The sequence below is a fragment of the Pristiophorus japonicus genome, chromosome 19, assembly GCF_044704955.1.
Source record: "Pristiophorus japonicus isolate sPriJap1 chromosome 19, sPriJap1.hap1, whole genome shotgun sequence".
NCBI lineage: Eukaryota > Metazoa > Chordata > Chondrichthyes > Pristiophoridae > Pristiophorus > Pristiophorus japonicus.
This window is the reverse complement of record NC_091995.1, coordinates 227,230-246,289: the sequence shown is the minus strand read 5'-3', so window position 1 is coordinate 246,289 and position 19,060 is coordinate 227,230. Positions and strand designations below refer to the sequence as shown.

Below are 19,060 nucleotides of genomic sequence, written 5' to 3'. Positions count from 1 at the left end.
CCAGTGGGGGCCACTCCAGACCCCGGGGAGGTGACGGCAGCTGTGGCTACCTCCTCCCGTAAAATAACAACCTTGGGAGCTGTCGGCCCTGGACTGGAACATAGAAACTATGGGCTCAATTTTCCCCGAGCCCTTTTTCTGACGTGTTGCCAGAGTTGCGCCGCTTAATTAGGTAAATAAATGCGGCAGGCAAAAATCTCCGAAGTTTCCCCGATGTTTTGCCTCTAATCTGCAGCCGCGCAGCGTGGCCAATCGCCTCGGGGGTGGAGCCTGAGGTCTGCACTGGAAAATGGAGCCTTCTGCACATGCGCGGGGGGGAAAACTGACATTCTTGACGTCGCTGAAATGGCCGCGCATGTGCAGTCGAGCTCTGAGTGAAGTGCCATCCTGGCCAACTGCGATGAGCGCTCCCTTCACCCCGAGCCTCTCCGGGGTCTTCCCGCTGCTCTGTAGCCCCCAATTTCATGCCGGTCCAGATCCGTTCCGCCTCCCGCCCTTAGCCCAGCCGAGCGGCCTCCGCTGTACCGACCTGCACCGAAATCTTTAACTCTCTGCAAGGGTTTTCTCGAGAGGCCACATACGCTGGCCTAAGTAGAAATGGAGTAACTATTAGCTGGCCAAAGTTGCCTAAATGGTCAGAATTGGTGTCGGTGGCTGGTAACGCCCCCTTTTGAGGAAAAAAAAACTTACCGAAGAAAAACGTAACTAACTGAGTTACGCTGGTGCAAATTGATTGGGGAAACTGGGGATTTTTAAGTTAGGCCAGAAAAAGCAGCCTGCTTCAAAACACATACTGTTTTGGTACTGTTGGAGGGTTGACTCATCAGGGGAGAGCAGCAGCAGTCAAGCTATCTGCTGCACAGGAGGACAGGAAAAAGAGTGGAAGAGCGATAGTGGTAGGGGATTCTATTGCAAGGGGAATAGGTAGACGTTTCTGCGGCCGCAATCGAGATTCCAGGATGGTATGTTGCCTCCCTGGTGCAAGGATCAAGGATGTCTCGGAGCGACTGCAGGCCATTTTGGAGGGGGAGGGTGAACAGCCAGTTGTCGTGCCAACGATATAGGTAAAAAAATGGGATGAGTTCCCACAAGCTGAATTTAGGGAGCTAGGAGTTAAATTAAAGTAGAACCTCAAAGGTAGTAATCTCAGGATTGCTACCAGTGCCACGTGCTAGTCAGAGTAGGAATAGCAGGATAGCTAAGATGAATAAGTGGCTTGAGGAGTGGTGCAGGAGGGAGGGATTCAAATTCCTGGGACATTGGAACCTGGGGGAGGTGGGACCAGTACAAACCGGACGGTCTGCACCTGAGCATGACCGGAACCATTGTCCGGGGGGGGGGGGGGTGGTATTTGCTAGTGCTGTTGAGGGGTGAAACTAACATGGCAGGGGGATGGGAACCTCTGCAGGGAGACGGGGAAGTAGAATGGGGGCAGAAGCAAAAGAAAGAAGAAAAGTAAAAGTGAAGGGCAGAGAAACCCAAGGCAAAAATCAAAAAGTGCCACATTACAACAACATTCTAAAGGGGCAAAGTGTGTTTAAAAGACAAGCCTGAAGGCTCTGTGCCTCACTGCGAGGAGTATTCGTAATAAGGTGGACGAATTAACTGCGCAAGCAGCATTTAACGAATATGATGTGATTGGCATCACGGAAACATGGCTCCAGGGTGACCAAGGCTGGGAACTTAACATCCAGGGGTATTCAACATTCAGGAAGGATAGACAAAGGAAAAGGAGGTGGGGTAGCGTTGCTGGTTATAGAGGAAATTAACGCCATAGTAAGGAAGAACATTAGCTTGGAGGATGTGGAATCTGTATTTGTGGAGCTGCGGAATACCAAAGGGCAGAAAACGCTGGTGGGAGTTGTTACCACCAAACAGTAGTAGTGAGGTTGGGGATAGCATCAAACAAGAAATTAGGGATGTGTGCAATAAAGGTACAGCAGTTATCACGGGCGACTTTAATCTACATGTAGATTGGGCTAATCAAACTGGTAGCAATATGGTGGAGGAGGATTTCCTGGAGTGTATTCGGGATGGCTTTCTAGACCAATATGTCGAGGAACCAACTAGAGGGCTGGCCACCCTAGACTGGGTGATGTGTAATGAGAAAGGATTAATTAGCAATCTTGTGCGAGGCCCCTTGGGGAAGGGTGACCATAATATGGTAGAATTTTTTATTAAGATGGAGTGTGACACAGTTAATTCAGAGACGAGGGTCCTGAACTTAAGGAAAGGTAACTTCGATGGTATGAGACGTGAATTGGCTAGAATAGACTGACGAATGATACTTAAAGGGTTGATGGTGGATAGGCAATGGCAAACATTTAAAGATCACATGGATGAACTTCAACAATTGTACATCCTTGTCTGGAGTAAAAATAAAACGGGGAAGGTGGTTCAACCATGGCTAACAAGGGAAATTAAGGATAGTGTTAAATCCAAGGAAGAGGCATATAAATTGGCCAGAAAAAACAGCAAACCTGAGGACTGGGAGAAATGTAGAATTCAGCAGAGGAAGACAAAGGGATTAATTAGGAGGGGGAAAATAGAGCTTGAGAGGAAGCTTGCTGGGAACATCCAAATTTTGCAGTCGGTTTTTAATACAGATTGAGGGTGAGAAAGTAGTGTCTCAAACGAGCGTACTATGCTTAAACAAAGGGGACTACAGTGGGATGAGGGCAGAGTTGGCTAAAGTAGACTGGAAACACAGACTAAACGGTGGCACAATTGAGGAACAGTGGAGGATTTTTAAGGAGCTCTTTCATAGTACTCAACAAAAATATATTCCAGTGAAAAGGAAGGGCAGTAAGAGAAGGGATAACCAGCCGTGGATAACCAAGGAAATAAAGGAGAGTATCAAATTAAAAACCAATGCGTATAAGGTGGCCAAGGTTAGTGGGAAACTAGAAGATTGGGAAAATTTTAAACGACAGCAAAGAATGACTAAGAAAGCAATAAAGAAAGGAAAGATAGATTACGAAAGTAAACTTGCGCAAAACATAAAAACAGATAGTAAAAGCTTTTACCGATATATAAAATGGAAAAGAGTGACTAAAGTAAATGTTGGTCCTTTAGAAGATGAGAAGGGGGATTTAATAATGGGAAATGTGGAAATGGCCGAGACCTTAAACAATTATTTTGCTTCGGTCTTCACAGTGGAAGACACAAAAACCATGACAAAAATTGCTGGTCATGGGAATGTGGGAAGGGAGGACCTTGAGACAATCACTATCACTAGGGGGGTAGTGCTGGACAGGCTAATGGGACTCAAGGTAGACAAGTCCTCTAGTCCGGATGAAATGCATCCCAGGGTATTAAAAGAGATGGCGGAAGTTATAGCAGATGCATTCGTTATAATCTACCAAAATTCTCTGGACTCTGGGGAGGTACCAGCGGATTGGAAAGCAGCTAATGTAACGTCTCTGTATTTAAAAAAAAAAGGGTGCAGACAAAAGGCAGTTAAGTATAGGCCGGTTAGTTTAACATCTGTAGTGGGGAAAATGCTTGAAGCTATCATTAAGGAAGAAATAGCGAGACATCTAGATAGGAATAGTGCAATCAAGCAGACGCAACATGGATTCATGAAGGGGAAATCATGTTTAACTAATTTACTGGAATTCTTTGAGGATATAACGAGCATGGTGGATAGAGGTGTACCGATGGATGTGGTGTATTTAGATTTCCAAAAGGCATTCGATAAGGTGCCACACAAAAGGTTACTGCAGAAGATAAAGGTACGCGGAGTCAGAGGAAATGTATTAGCATGGATCGAGAATTGGCTGGCTTACATAAAGCAGAGAGTCGGGATAAATGGGTCCTTTTCGGGTTGGAAATCGGTGGTTAGTGGTGTGCCACAGGGATCGGTGCTGGGACCACAACTGTTTACAATATACATAAATGACCTGGAAGAGGGGACAGAGTGTAGTGTAACAAAATTTGCAGATGACACAAAGATTAGTGGGAAAGCGGGTTGTGTAGAGGACACAGAGAGGCTGCAAAGAGATTTAGATAGGTGAAGCGAATGGGCTAAGTTTTGGCAGATGTAATACAATGTCGGTAAATGTGAGGTCATCCACCTTGGAAATAAAACAGTAAAAGGGAATATTATTTGAATGGGGAGAAATTACAACATGCTGTGGTGCAGAGGGACCTGGGGGTCCTTGTGCATGAATCCCAAAAAGTTAGTTTGCAGGTGCAGCAGGTAATCAGGAAGGCGAATGGAATGTTGGCCTTCATTGCGAGAGGGATGGAGTACAAAAGCAGGGAGGTCCTGCTGAACTGTATAGGGTATTGGTGAGGCCGCACCTGGAGTACTGCGTGCAGTTTTGGTCACCTTACTTAAGGAAGGATACACTGGCTTTGGAGGGGATACAGAGACGATTCACTCGGCTGATTCCGGAGATGAGGGGGTTACCTGATGATAGATTGAGTAGACTGGGTCTTTACTCGTTGGAGTTCAGAAGGATGAGGGGTGATCTTATAGAAACATTTAAAATAATGAAAGGGTTTGACAAGATAGAGGCAGAGAGGTTGTTTCCACTGGTCGGGGAGACTAGAACTAGGGGGCACAGCCTCAAAATACGGAGGAGCCAATTTAAAACCGAGTTGAGAAGGAATTTCTTCTCCCAGAGGGTTGTGAATCTGTGGAATTCTCTGCCCAAGGAAGCAGTTGAGGCTAGCTCATTGAATGTATTCAAATCACAGATAGATAGATTTTTAACCAATAAGGGAATTAAGGGTTATGGGGAGCGGGCGGGTAAGTGGAGCTGAGTCCACGGCCAGATCAGCCATGATCTTGTTGAATGGCGGAGCAGGCTTGAGGGGCTAGATGGCCTACTCCTGTTCCTAATTCTTATGTTCTTACGTTCTTATGTAAAAGCTTCTATAGATTAGTGAAGACAGACATAGGTCCCTGGCAGTCAGATTCAGGTGAATTTATAATGGGGAACAAAGAAATGGCAGACCTGTTCCTTCACGAAGGAAGACACAAATAACCTTCCGGAAATACTAGGGGACCGAGGGTCTAGTGAGAAGGAGGAGCTGAAAGAAATCCTTATTAGTCGGGAAATTGTGTTAGGGAAATTGATGGGATTGAAGGCCGATAAATCCCCGGGACCTGATAGTCTGCATCCTGGAGTACTTAGGAAGTGACCCTAGAAATAGTGGATGCATTGGTGATCATTTTCCAACAGTCTATAGACTCGGGATCAGTTCCTATGGACTGGAGGGTAGATAATGTAACACCACTTTTTTAAAGAGGAGGGAGAGAGAAAACGGGGAATTATAGACTGGTTAGCCTGACATCAGTAGTGGGGAAAATGTTGGAATCAATTATTAAGGATGAAATAGCAGTGCATTTGGAAAGCAGTGACAGGATCAGTCCAAGTCAGCATGGATTTATGAAAGGGAAATCATGCTTGACATATCTTCTAGAATTTTTTGAGGATGTACCTAGCAGAGTGGACAAGGGAGAACCAGTGGATGTGGTGTATTTGGACTTTCAAAAGGCTTTTGACAAGGTCCCACACAAGAGATTGGTGTGCAAATTTAAAGCACATGTTATTGGGGGTAATATACTGACGTGGATAAAGAACTGGTTGGCAGACAGGAAGCAGAGAGTCGGGATAAACGGGTCCTTTTCAGAATGGCAGGCAGTGACTAGTGGAGTGCCGCAGGACTCAGTGCTGGAACCCCAGCTATTTACAATATACATTAGTGATTTAGATGAAGGAATTGAGTGTAATATCTCCAAGTTTACAGATGACACTAAGCTGGGTGGCGGTGTGAGCTGTGAGGAGGATGCTAAGAGCCTGCAGGGTGACTTGGACAGGTTAGGTGAGTGGGAAAATGCATGGCAGATGCAGTATAATGTGGATAAATGTGAGGTTATCTGAATGGTAACACAGAATATTATCTGAATGGTGACAGATTAGGAAAAGGGGAGGTGCAACAAGACCTGGGTGTCATGGTAAATCAGTCATTGAAAGTTGGCATGCAGGTACAGCAGGTGGTGAAGAAGGCAAATGGTATGTTGGCCTTCATAGCGAGAGGATTTGAGTATAGGAGCAGGCAGGTCTTACTGCTGTTGTACAGGGCCTTGGTGAGGCCTCACCTGAAATATTGTGTTCAGTTTTGGTCTCCTAATCTGAGGAAGGATGTTCTTGCTATTGAGGGAGTGCAGCGAAGGTTCACCAGACTGATTCCCGGGATGGCAGGACTGAGATATGAAGAAAGACTGGATCGACTTGGCTTATATTCACTGGAATTTAGAAGAATGAGAGGGGATCTCATAGAAACATAAAAAATTCTGACGGGACTGGACAGGTTAGATGCAGGAAGAATGTTCCCGATGTTGGGGAAGTCCAGAACCAGGCGTCACAGTCTAAGGATAAGGGGTAAGCCATTTAGGACCGAGATGATGAGAAATTTCTTCAGAGAGTTGTTAACCTGTGGAATTCTCTACCGCAGAGTTGTTGGGGCCAGTTCGTTAGATATATTCAAAAGGGAGTTAGATATGACCCTTACGGCTAAAGGGATCAAGGGGCATGGAGAGAAAGCAGGAATGGGGTTACTGAAGTTGCATGATCGGCCATGATCTTATTGAATGGTGGTGCAGGCTTGAAGGTCCGAATGGTCTTCTCCTGCACCTATTTTCTATGTTTCGATGTAAAAAAACTGGCACAAATCACTGGGGAAATTTGAGCCCATAGAAAATAGGAGCAGTAGTCGGCCATTCGGCCCTTCGATCATGGCTGATCATTCCATCAGTACCCCTTTCCTGCTTTTTCCCCATACCCCTTGATGGCGTTTGTGTCTAGAAATCTATCTATCTCCCTCTTAAATATATTCAGTGACTTGGCCTCCACAGCCTTCTGTGGTAGAGAATTCCACAGGTGAAAACATTTCTCCTCATCTCGGTCCTAAATTTCCTGCCCCGTATCCTGAGACTGTGACCCCTTGTTCTAGACTTCCCAGCCCCGGGGAAACATCCTCCCCGCATCCAGTCTGTCCAACCCCGTCAGAATTTTATACCTTTCAATGAGATCCCCTCTCATTCTTCTAAACTCGAGTGAATACAGGTCTAGTCGACCCAGTCTCTCCTCATACCACAGTCCTGCCATCCCAGGAATCAGTCTGGTGAACCTTCGCTGCACTCCCTCTGCGGCAAGTGTATCCTTCCTTAGGTAAGGAGACCAAAACTGCTCACAATACTCCAGGTGTGGTCTCACCAAGGCCCTGTATAACTGGAGTAAGACATTGTTTACATTGTACATTAATGATTTAGACGAGGGGATTAAATGCAGTATCTCCAAATTTGCGGATGACACTAAGTTGGGTGGCAGTGTGAGCTGCGAGGAGGATGCTATTAGGCTGCAGAGTGACTTGGATAGGTTAGGTGAATGGGCAAATGCATGGCAGATGAAGTATAATGTGGATAAATGTGAGGTTATCCACTTTGGTGGTAAAAACAGAGAGACAGACTATTATCTGAATGGTGACAGATTAGGAAAAGGGAAGGTGCAATGAGACCTGGGTGTCATGGTACATCAGTCATTGAAGGTTGGCATGCAGGTACAGCAGGCGGTTAAGAAAGCAAATGGCATGTTGGCCTTCATAGTGAGGGGATTTGAGTACAGGGGCAGGGAGGTGTTGCTACAGTTGTACAGGGCCTTGGTGAGGCCACACCTGGAGTATTGTGTACAGTTTTGGTCTCCTAACTTGAGGAAGGACATTCTTGCTATTGAGGGAGTGCAGCGAAGATTCACCAGACTGATTCCCGGGATGGTGGGACTGACCTATCAAGAAAGACTGGATCAACTGGGCTTGTATTCACTGGAGTTCAGAAGAATGAGAGGGGACCTCATAGAAACATTTAAAATTCTGACGGGTTTAGACAGGTTAGATGCAGGAAGAATGTTCCCAATGTTGGGGAAGTCCAGAACCAGGGGTCACAGTCTAAGTATAAGGGGGAAGCCATTTAGGACCGAGATGAGGAGGAATTTCTTCACCCAGAGAGTGGTGAACCTGTGGAATTCTCTACCACAGAAAGTTGTTGAGGCCAATTCACTAAATATATTCAAAAAGGAGTTAGATGTAGTCCTTACTACTAGAGGGATCAAGGGGTATGGCGAGAAAGCAGGAAGGAGGTACTGAAGTTTCATGTTCAGCCATGAACTCATTGAATGGTGGTGCAGGCTTGAAGGGCTGAATGGCCTACTCCTGCACCTATTTTCTATGTATGTTTCTATCCTAGGAGGAGGCAGGGTAGAAGTAGCTTCCTGTTTCGTCGACGCTCTACTCCAGTATTCCCAACACAAGGAATAAAGTCCAGAGAGAGAGAGAGACACGCTGGCCTTTATTGCAAGGGATTGCAGTATAACAGTAAAGATATCTTATTGTAATTGTGTACAGTTTTGGTCTCCTTTCCGAAGGAAGGATATACTTGCCACAGAGGGAGTGCAATGAAGGTTCACCAGACTGATTCCTGGGATGGGGGGATTGTCCTATGAGGAGAGATTGAGTGGACTAGGCCAATATTCTCTAGAGTTTAGAAGAATGAGAGATGATCTCATTGAAACACACAAAATTCTTAGAGGGATTGACAGGGTAGATGCAGGGAGGATGTGTCCCCCGGGCTGGGAGTCTAGAACCAGGGGTCACACAGTCTCAGGATAAGGGGTTGGCCATTTAGGACTGAGATGAGTGGTGAATGTTTGTAATTCTCTGCCCCAGAGGGCTGTGGAGGCTCAGTCGTTGAGTATATTTAAGACTGAGATCGATAGATTTTTGGACTCGAGGGGAATCGAGGGGTATGGGGATCGGGTGGGAAAGTGTTGATGTAGACGATCAGCTGTCATCTCATTGAATGGCAGCGCAGGCTCGAGGGGCCGAATGGCCGACTCCTGTTCCTAATTCTTATGTTAACAGCTTTTATAGCTGTAAGCACTTAACCCTATTCAGCTAGTTGCATAAGTTCATCTCTACTTTCCATTTCCGCATCGCTCGTGTCTCAAACCATTTCCTGAACCCAAACATTACATTGCCTGCCCCCCCCCCCCACGCTGCCCCCAGCTCTCTGCCCGACAGTTGGCCTTCTGACCAGAGAATCACTTTAATCGCTACTCTTTTTGGGAGTATCCAAGGTGAAAGCAGATTTGTTTGCAAGATTTCCTACTTTCTTGTGCCCAGACTAATTTTCAAGCTGCCCATTTCGTTTACAAACTTTCAACGGGAAGTTAAGGATCGAGAGGTGATCTGTTAACGCTTCAAAAGGATGACCTCATTAATTTAAAGGCTTTGGGGTTCAATAAGTTGGGTCCGTGGATTGGATATGTGGCTTGTGTAGCTTTGCTGAGTAACGCTGAGGTCTGTGTCGGGCAGGAGTTATCGCAGTTTCACGAGGGTCACAAACGGGGTTTTGAGAGTAATGACCGGATCGGGATATTAATTGGCTGTTCGCAAGCCACACATTCCCAAAGGTGCCCTGAATTATTTCCCGGATTCCAAAATGTCCAGTGAGCAACTCTTTCCCAACGCCCAGCCCCTAAAAGTGCAGGTACTCACCGGTGGTTGAAATATTCCACAGTAAATCTGCCACAGTGCTGCGTGGGAGAACGAGACACTGTGTGAATGAAGCTGGTTGCCTCGGCTGGAAAACTGCATCAATAACACCAGGTTTCATGGCTCAATGAAAGTGTTGCGCTGGACACTGCTGTGAAATGTGACCCCCCCCACCCAATACCCAATGGTTGAGTTCTTCTGTAACATCATTTGCTCTTGCAAAACTTAATCTGCAAATTACAGCAGTTAGGTGATGGTCTAAACCATTAAAAAGGTGTTCCAGTATTATAACACTCAGCGCAACCCCACATCCAGATGTACTGGAAAAGCCTAGTTTTCGGAATACGATCCTATATATTATAGCGTCCACCTGTACAGTTCCAAGTTTTTTAAAAAAATGATTAATTCACGGGATGTGGGCCTCGCTGGCAAGGCTGGCATTTATTGGCCATCCCTAATTGCCCCTTGAGAAGATGGTGGTGAGCTGCCTTCTTGAACCGCTGCAGTCCGTGTGGTGAAGGTGCTCCCACAGTGCTGTTAGGGAGGGAGTTCCAGGATTGTGACCCAGCGACGATGAAGGAACGGCCGATATATTTCCCAGTCAGGATGGTGTGAGACTGGGAGGGGAACGTGGAGGTGGTGGTGTTCCCATGGACCTGCTGCCCTTGTCCTTCTAGGTGGTAGAGGTCGCGGGTTTGGGAGGTGCTGCCAAAGAAGCCTTGGCGAGTTGCTGCAGTGCATCTTGTAGACGGTGCACACTACAGCCAGGGGGCGCCGGTGGTGGAGGGAGTGAGTGTTGAAGGTGGTGGGTAGCGTGTCGATCAAGCGACTGCTTTGTCCTGGATGGTGTCGAGCTTCTCGAGTGTTGTTGGAGCTGCACTGATCTAGGCAAGTGGAGAGTGTTCCATCACACTCCTGACTTGTGCCTTGTTCCAGTTACTGTCCCCGAGAGATGCTGCTGAAAGAACGTTCCACCTCGAGTTATCAATGTACAAGTTCACCTCACAAAGTTCCGATCCTGTGGTATCAGGCAGAACGGAGAGGCATCTTCATTCAGTGTCTGCCCCAGAGCGCAATGTGTTTGTAACCCTGGAATTCCATACTCCTGTTATACCCCCACCTGTCAACTACCCTGCCTCTCCTTCAGTCACTGGAAGGGTATTTTATCGTACTGCTTTCAGCAACAAACCTTTTTGTTTCTCCCACCCCCCCCCCCCCCCCAACCCCCCCTGCCTCCCACACGAGTTCTGGATTGTAAGACCGAGAAGTGTCAGAGAGTGTTGTGCCCCTGATTGCAGTTTCCCCAATGACCCTCTGGAAAGTTTTAGCTCCGTTGCGAGAGGTAATTGAGGGCGAGTCCTGGAGAAGTTGGAGGGAGTTCTTGACCCTTTCGGGAGCATTTGCCAACAGCTCCATGGGAGCCGTTTCCATCCGAGTCTCCCTCTCCACCCTGCCGCCCCCCCCATCGGGACTTTGTCTCTGCTAGGACTGGTCTCCAGTCAACACAGTCCGCAGTGAATGTGGTGGCCCAGCTTTATCACTGGGCCTGGGAATCTTCCAACTGACTGCTGGCTGGCTCCAGTGTAGGGAGGGGCAGTGCCAGTGGGCCCAGTGTTGGGAGGGGCAGTACCAGTGGGCCCAGTGTAGGGAGGGGCAGTGCCAGTGGGCCCAGTGTAGGGAGGGGCAGTACCAGTGGGCCCAGTGTAGGGAGGGGCAGTGCCAGTGGGCCCAGTGTAGGGAGGGGCAGTTCCAGTGGGCCCAGTGTAGGGAGAGGTAGTGCCAGTGGGCCCAGTCCAACATTCCATAGACTCTGGATCAGTTCCTATGGCTACCCTCCACTCCAATGTAACCCCACTTTTTAAAAAAGGAGGGAGAGAAAACAGGGAATTATAGACCGGTCAGCCTGACCTCAGTAGTGGGTAAAATGATGGAATCAATTATTAAGGATGTCATAGCAGCGCATTTGGAAAGAGGTGACATGATAGGTCCAAGTCAGCATGGATTTGTGAAAGGGAAATCATGCTTGACAAATCTTCTGGGATTTTTTGAGGATGTTTCGAGTAGAGTGGACAAGGGAGAACCAGTTGATGTGGTGTATTTGGACTTTCAGAAGGCTTTCGACAAGGTCCCACGCAAGAGATTAATGTGCAAAGTTAAAGCACATGGGATTGGGGGTAGTGTGCTGATGTGGATTGAGAACTGGTTGGCAGACAGGAAGCAAAGAGTAGGAGTAAATGGGTACTTTTCAGAATGGCAGGCAGTGACTAGTGGGGTACCGCAAGGTTCTGTGCTGGGGCCCCAGCTGTTTACATTGTACATTAATGATTTAGACGAGGGGATTAAATGTAGTATCTCCAAATTTGCGGATGACACTAAGTTGGGTGGCAGTGTGAGCTGTGAGGAGGATGCTATGAGGCTGCAGAGTGACTTAGATAGGTTAGGTGAATGGGCAAATGCGTGACAGATGAAGTATAATGTGGATAAATGTGAGGTTATCCACTTTGGTGGTAAAAACAGAGAGACAGACTATTATCTGGTGACAGATTAGGAAAAGGGGAGGTGCAACGAGACCTGGGTGTCATGGTACATCAGTCATTGAAAGTTGGCATGCAGGTACAGCAGGCGGTTAAGAAAGCAAATGGCATATTGGCCTTCATAGCGAGGGGATTTGAGTACAGGGGCAGGGAGGTGTTACTACAGTTGTACAGGGCCTTGGTGAGGCCACACCTGGAGTATTGTGTACAGTTTTGGTCTCCTAACTTGAGGAAGGACATTCTTGCTATTGAGGGAGTGCAGCGAAGATTCACCAGACTGATTCCCGGGATGGCGGACTGACATATGAAGAAAGACTGAATCAACTGGGCTTGTATTCAACGGAGTTCAGAAGAATGAGAGGGGCTCTCATAGAAACGTTTAAAATTCTGATGGGTTTAGACAGGTTAGATGCAAGAAGAATGTTCCCAATGTTGGGGAAGTCCAGAACCAGGGGTCACAGTCTAAGTATAAGGGGGAAGCCATTTAGGACCGAGATGAGGAGAAACTTCTTCACCCAGAGAGTGGTGAACCTGTGGAATTCTCTGCCGCAGAGAGTTGTTGAGGCCAATTCACTAAATATATTCAAAAAGGAGTTAGATGAAGTCCTTACTACTAGGGGGATCAAGGGGTATGGCGAGAAAGCAGGACTGAAGTTGCATGATCAGCCATGAACTCATTGAATGGCGGTGCAGGCTAGAAGGGCCGAATGGCCTACTCCTGCACCTATTTTCTATATTTCTATGTGTAGGGAGGGACCGTGCCAGTGGGCCCTGTGTAGGGAGGGACCGTGCCAGTGGGCCCTGTGTAGGGAGGGACCGTGCCAGTGGGCCCAGTGTAAGGAGGGACAGAGTGGCTCTGGATCCAGTGTAGGGAGGGACCGTGCCAGTGCATCGCTCTGTATGCCGGTGTCCGGAGTCCAGCAGCAAAACGTGGCGCTTGTCTTCAGTCAGCCTGACTGGGGTTTATTGTTGGAATGGGCCACATGGTCCCCTCTCTCTGCAGGGCCTGTAACTTATGTCGCCTCAGGTCCATTACTGGGCAGCTGTCGGCCTCCTGGAGCATTGGTTCAGAACGTAAAACCCCGGCAGGCCCTAGGCCCCTCGAGCCTGCTCCGCCATTCAGTAAGATCATGGCCGGTCTCTCCTCCACTTCGCTGCACTGTCCCCGTATCCCTCAAGTCCCTTAATGCCTGAAAAAACGACTGAGCCTCCACAGCCCTCCGGGGCAGAGAATTCCAGGACTCCCCAGCCCCTGAGTGAAGGAATTTCTCCTCATCTCAGTCCAAAATGGCCGACCCCTTATCCTGAGACTGTGAGCCCTGGTTCTCGACAGTCCAGCCCGGGGAGGAACATCCTCCCCGCATCTACCCTGTCAAGCCCTCTCAGGATCAATGAGATCACCTCTCATTCTTCTTAACTCTAGCGAATATGGGCCCAGTCTGCTCAATCTCCTCATAGTACAATCCCTCCATCCCAGGAATTAGTCTGGTGAACCTTCGCTGCACTCCCTCTGTGGCAAGTATATCCTTCCTTGGGTAAGGAGACCAGAACTGTGCACAATACTCCAGGTGCGGTCTCACCAGGGCCCTGTATAATTACTGAGCGATCTCGGCCAGGACCCTGCCAAGAAACCAGATCAGCAGCGGGAAAACAAAGCCTGAGGATCTACATTGGGAGCGGCGAGAGATCGGGGCGGAGGAGGGGCGAGAGATCGGGTCGGAGGAGCATCGAGAGATCGGGGCGGAGGAGGGGCGAGAGATCGGGGCGGAGGAGGGGCGAGAGATCGGGGCGGAGGAGCGGCGAGAGATCGGGGGGCGGAGGAGCGGCGAGAGATCGGGGCGGAGGAGCGGCGAGAGATCGGGGCGGAGGAGGGGCGAGAGATCGGGGCGGAGGAGTATCGAGAGATCGGGGCGGAGGAGCGGCGAGAGATCGGGGCGGAGGAGTATCGAGAGATCGGGGCGGAGGAGGGGCGAGAGATCGGGGCGGAGGAGGGGCGAGAGATCGGGGCGGAGGAGGGGCGAGAGATCGGGGCGGAGGAGTATCGAGAGATCGGGGCGGAGGAGCGGCGAGAGATAGGGGCGGAGGAGGGGCGAGAGATCGGGGCGGAGGAGCGGCGAGAGATCGGGGCGGAGGAGCGGCGAGAGATCGGGGCGGAGGAGGGGCGAGAGATCGGGGCGGAGGAGCGGCGAGAGATCGGGGCGGAGGAGCGGCGAGAGATCGGGGGGCGGAGGAGCGGCGAGAGATCGGGGCGGAGGAGTATCGAGAGATCGGGGCGGAGGAGGGGCGAGAGTTCGGGGCGGAGGAGCGGCGAGAGATCGGGGCGGAGGAGCGGCGAGAGATCGGGGCGGAGGAGGGGCGAGAGATCGGGGCGGAGGAGGGGCGAGAGATCGGGGCGGAGGAGCGGCGAGAGATCGGGGCGGAGGAGCGGCGAGAGATCGGGGCGGAGGAGCGGCGAGAGATCGGGGGGCGGAGGAGCGGCGAGAGATCGGGGCGGAGGAGGGGCGAGAGATCGGGGCGGAGGAGGGGCGAGAGATCGGGGCGGAGGAGCGGCGAGAGATCGGGGCGGAGGAGCGGCGAGAGATCGGGGGGCGGAGGAGCGGCGAGAGATCGGGGCGGAGGAGCGGCGAGAGATCGGGGGAGGAGCGGCGAGAGATCGGGGCGGAGGAGCGGCGAGAGATCGGGGCGGAGGAGCGGCGAGAGATCGGGGCGGAGGAGCGGCGAGAGATCGGGGGAGGAGGAGGGGCGAGAGATCGGGGGAGGAGGAGGGGCGAGAGATCGGGGCGGAGGAGCGGCGAGAGATCGGGGCGGAGGAGGGGCGAGAGATCGGGGCGGAGGAGGGGCGAGAGATCGGGGCGGAGGAGGGGCGAGAGATCGGGGCGGAGGAGGGGCGAGAGATCGGGGCGGAGGAGCGGCGAGAGATCGGGGCGGAGGAGCGGCGAGAGATCGGGGCGGAGGAGCGGCGAGAGATCGGGGCGGAGGAGCGGCGAGAGATCGGGGCGGAGGAGGGGCGAGAGATCGGGGCGGTGGAGCGGGGAGAGATCGGGGCGGAGGAGGGGCGAGAGATCGGGGCGGAGGAGGGGCGAGAGATCGGGGCGGAGGAGGGGCGAGAGATCGGGGCGGAGGAGGGGCGAGAGATCGGGGCGGAGGAGGGGCGAGAGATCGGGGCGGAGGAGGGGCGAGAGATCGGGGCGGAGGAGGGGCGAGAGATCGGGGCGGAGGAGGGGCGAGAGATCGGGGCGGAGGAGGGGCGAGAGATCGGGGCGGAGGAGGGGCGAGAGATCGGGGCGGAGGAGCGGCGAGAGATCGGGGCGGAGGAGCGGCGAGAGATCGGGGCGGAGGAGCGGCGAGAGATCGGGGCGGAGGAGCGGCGAGAGATCGGGGCGGAGGAGCGGCGGAGGAGGGGCGAGAGATCGGGGGGGAGGAGGGGCGAGAGATCGGGGGGGAGGAGGGGCGAGAGATCGGGGGGGAGGAGGGTACGGGGCCCAGAAGAGCCGAGGGCCCAGGGACAGCACGGACCAGCCCACACTGCGATGTGGGCGCACTGGGCCCGTGCAGCAGAGCTGGTCTCCAGTGGTCCTGGTTAACCCTTGCCCCTGGATAAAGGCCGAGCTCTGTCAAGCCCGTGTGGTGGCTGGTGTACAACGGTCACCCCACATTAAAACAATCCACCCACAGGCATCTTCCACCCCCTCAACTGGAGTTCAGGACTGGAACATCGGGTCCTCCATTGAAACATCTGTGAACACTTGTGGAAGCAAGTCATCCTGGTTTGAGGGACAGCCTACGATATAATTGCAGTAAGATATCGCACTCTCCTATTCCATCCCCCTTGAAATAAAGACCAACATAACATTTGCTTTCACAGTTGCTTGCTGTACCTGCATGTTAACTTTGTGATTTGTGTACAAGGACACCCATTTAATAGTTTCTCACCATTTAAAAATAAAAATACACACTTTTTCTTTTCATTCTACCAAAGTGAATAACCTCACATTTCCCACATTATACGTTGTAATGTCAAAGTTTGGAAAATCCTGGCCCTGCTTGTATTCCTTATGTCAATCATTGGCCGACTAAGGCGCTGACCCACTGTATCTGGAGCCCTTGCCTTTGAGGTGGGCAAGCCAGCAAGGACATCTTGTGTGTTTAAATAGTTACTGGCTGTGTCTCCTCGGTGTAGACTGAGCTCGGTGTTCAAAGTGGACGCCTGCCATCCAGTTAAAGCTGGCCTTTCAGGTGCTGTACTCAGGGCTATTGGCAGGTTCGAAGAGTGTCGAGTCTGTTTATTGTGGTGCAGATGTGTCCCACAAGTACGAGATAAATCATGTATGGGCAGCACAGCAGGGTCCAGCCAGGCAAAAGATTGCTGCGGCTGACTTAAATAAATACATAATTTATCTGGTGCCTTTCACAGACGTCTCGGTGCTTTACAGCCAATGAAGCCAATGTTGTCGCTGTTGTAATGTGGGAAACGTGGCAGCCAACTTGCACACAGCAAGCTCCCACAAACAGCAATGTGATGACCCAGATCATCTGTTTTTGTTATGTTGATTGAGGGATAAATATTGGCTCAGAACATGGGGGAGAACTCCACTGTTCTTCAAAATAGTGCCCTGGGATCTTTTATGTCCATCTGAGAGGGCCTTGGTTTAACGTCTCATCTGAAAGACTGCCCCTCCGGCAGTGCGGCGCTCCCTCGCCACTGCCCCTCCGGCAGTGCGGCGCTCCCTCGCCACTGCCCCTCCGGCAGTGCGGCGCTCCCTCGGCACTGCCCCTCCGGCAGTGCGGCGCTCCCTCGGCACTGCCCCTCCGGCAGTGCGGCGCTCCCTCGGCACTGCCCCTCCGGCAGTGCGGCGCTCCCTCGGCACTGCACTGGAGTGTCAGCCTCGGTTCATGTGCTCAAGTTCGTGGACTGACCAGAACCCAAAACCTTCTGGCTCAGAGGCGAGTGCTAAACACTGAGCCACAACTGACACAAGTTGTCTCCCTCCTGCTATTTTGATCTTTTAATACTGGTATTGCTTTTAATTAAAAAATAAATTCTAGTTGCCATCAATTTGTAATCTTTTGCCAGCTTGAGGGACAGCTGCTGTCTAGAATTGCAGCCGAATTGGCGAGCCACTCATGGCCCAGTGCACAGGCCGGGTCTTGGCCCCCTCCCTTTGTCTCACGTTGGGGTGCCTGGTGCACGATATGCCAGTCACAGTGAGACGACAAGGCTCCTGCAGCTGCCTTTACGTGGGGCTCTCTGGCCTGTTCGTGTTGTCGCCCAATGGTTATGGTACTCGATAAATCTGGGTCTGTTGGACTGGGAGCCAGTGTCGGTCAGCGAGCATGGTGGTGAATATGTGTGCACACTAGGTCCGTGCAGCAGAGCAGGTCTCAGTGGTCCTGGTTAACCCTTGCCACTGGACCAAGACCTAGCTCTCAAGCCCATGTGGTGGCTGGTGTGCAACGGCCACCCCACGTTAAACAAATCCACCCACAGGCATCTTCAGGATGTAGTTTGGGATCTGGAACATCGGGTCCTTCATTGAAACGCCTGTGAACTCATCCCTTTTTGGTGTCATCCTCGATTCGAGGGACTGTCTGATGATGGGTGGTAGGTGAGCAGGACTGGGGGCGAGTTAGGGTACGGACAGTACAGTTTCAGAGCAGCTCAGTGATGCCTATTGTCAGCTCGCCAATTAATTTTAGCGTAGGTTGACCCCAAACAGGTTAAACCTGGAGAAACAGCCTTTTATTGTGCTCGCCAATCTACACTGGCTCCCGGCTAAACAACACCTCAATTTCAAAATTCTCACCCTTGTTTACAAATCCCTCCATGGCCCTCACCCCTCCCTATCTCTGTAATCTCCAGCCCCAAGAGGTCTGCGTTCTAACTCTGCCCTCCTGACCATCCCTGATTATAATCGCTCCACCATCGGTGGCCGTGCCTTCAGCTGCCTGGGCCCCAAGCTCTGGAACTCCCTTCCTAAACCTCTCCACCTCTCTCCCTTCAAAATGCTCCTTAAAACCTCCCTCTTTGACCGCTTATTGAAAAGTGTATTATGAGGGGGGCTTGACAAGGTGGATGCAGAGAGGATGTTTCCACTGATGGGGGAGACTAGAACTAGGGGGCATGGTCTTAGAATAAGGGGCCACCCATTTAAAACTGAGATGAGGAGGAATTTCTTCTCAGAGGGTTGTAAATCTGTGGAATTCTCTGCCTCAGAGAGCTGTGGAAGCCGGGACATTGAATATATTTAAGACAGATACAGTTTCTTAACCGGTAAGGGGGTGGGTAGGGAAGTGGAGCTGAGTCCATGAGCAGATCAGCCATGATCGTATTAAATGGCGGAGCAGGTTCGAGGGGCCGAATGGCCGACTGCTGCTCCTATTATGTTATGGTCACCTGTGCTAATTTCTCCTTGTGTGGCTCGGTGTCACATTGTTTCGTCTTCTAACACTCCTGTGAACAGTTTTGGGACGTTTCACTAAACAACTTGTATGTATAATCATTTTAAGTGACGTTTAAACTGTTGAATTCTGTGTTTCACCGACTGTTTTTATTTACACCGGCACGCAGCAATGTCGAGGTGATCGAGCTGATGGAGTCTGATGAAGGCATGGAGGATCCACTGGTGGAGTGTACAGAGCCTGGTGTTGGAGTGAAGAGCCCCCGTCCTGCTGTGGATTCCACGCGTGCTGATTCCCCCCTCGTTAGTGTGGTCACTAGCTCACAACCCAGCCCTGTAAGACACAAAAGGGTAAACTGGTTTTAATTAACCTTGCTGTGCTTTCTTTCCTCTTGGCTCGGGACTGGTTCTTGCTGTGGGACAGGGCCGGGGTGGGTTGCTCAAGGGCCTTTCTGTGCAGTGGTTAAAGGAGAGGTCCTGAGAGGACAGACGCACCAACGTTAGTATCCTCGACCAGGCCAACATCCCCAGCATCGAAGCACTGACCACACTCGACCAGCTCCGCTG

The 19,060-nt window shown here is 50.9% G+C and overlaps 1 protein-coding gene across 2 annotated transcripts in view; it reads left to right on the top strand.

The window, feature by feature from the left end:
* The window catches only part of daxx (death-domain associated protein), a 73,132-nt gene that overhangs the window by 43,488 nt on the left and 10,584 nt on the right, over positions 1-19,060 (top strand). The window contains exon 5 of one of the 2 annotated variants that reach the window (XM_070861103.1): positions 18,664-18,829. In XM_070861103.1, coding sequence (XP_070717204.1) covers positions 18,664-18,829 — 166 coding nt within the window. Of the gene's footprint in view, positions 1-18,663; positions 18,845-19,060 lie in introns of both variants that reach the window. The other variant, XM_070861102.1, reaches the window with a different exon arrangement.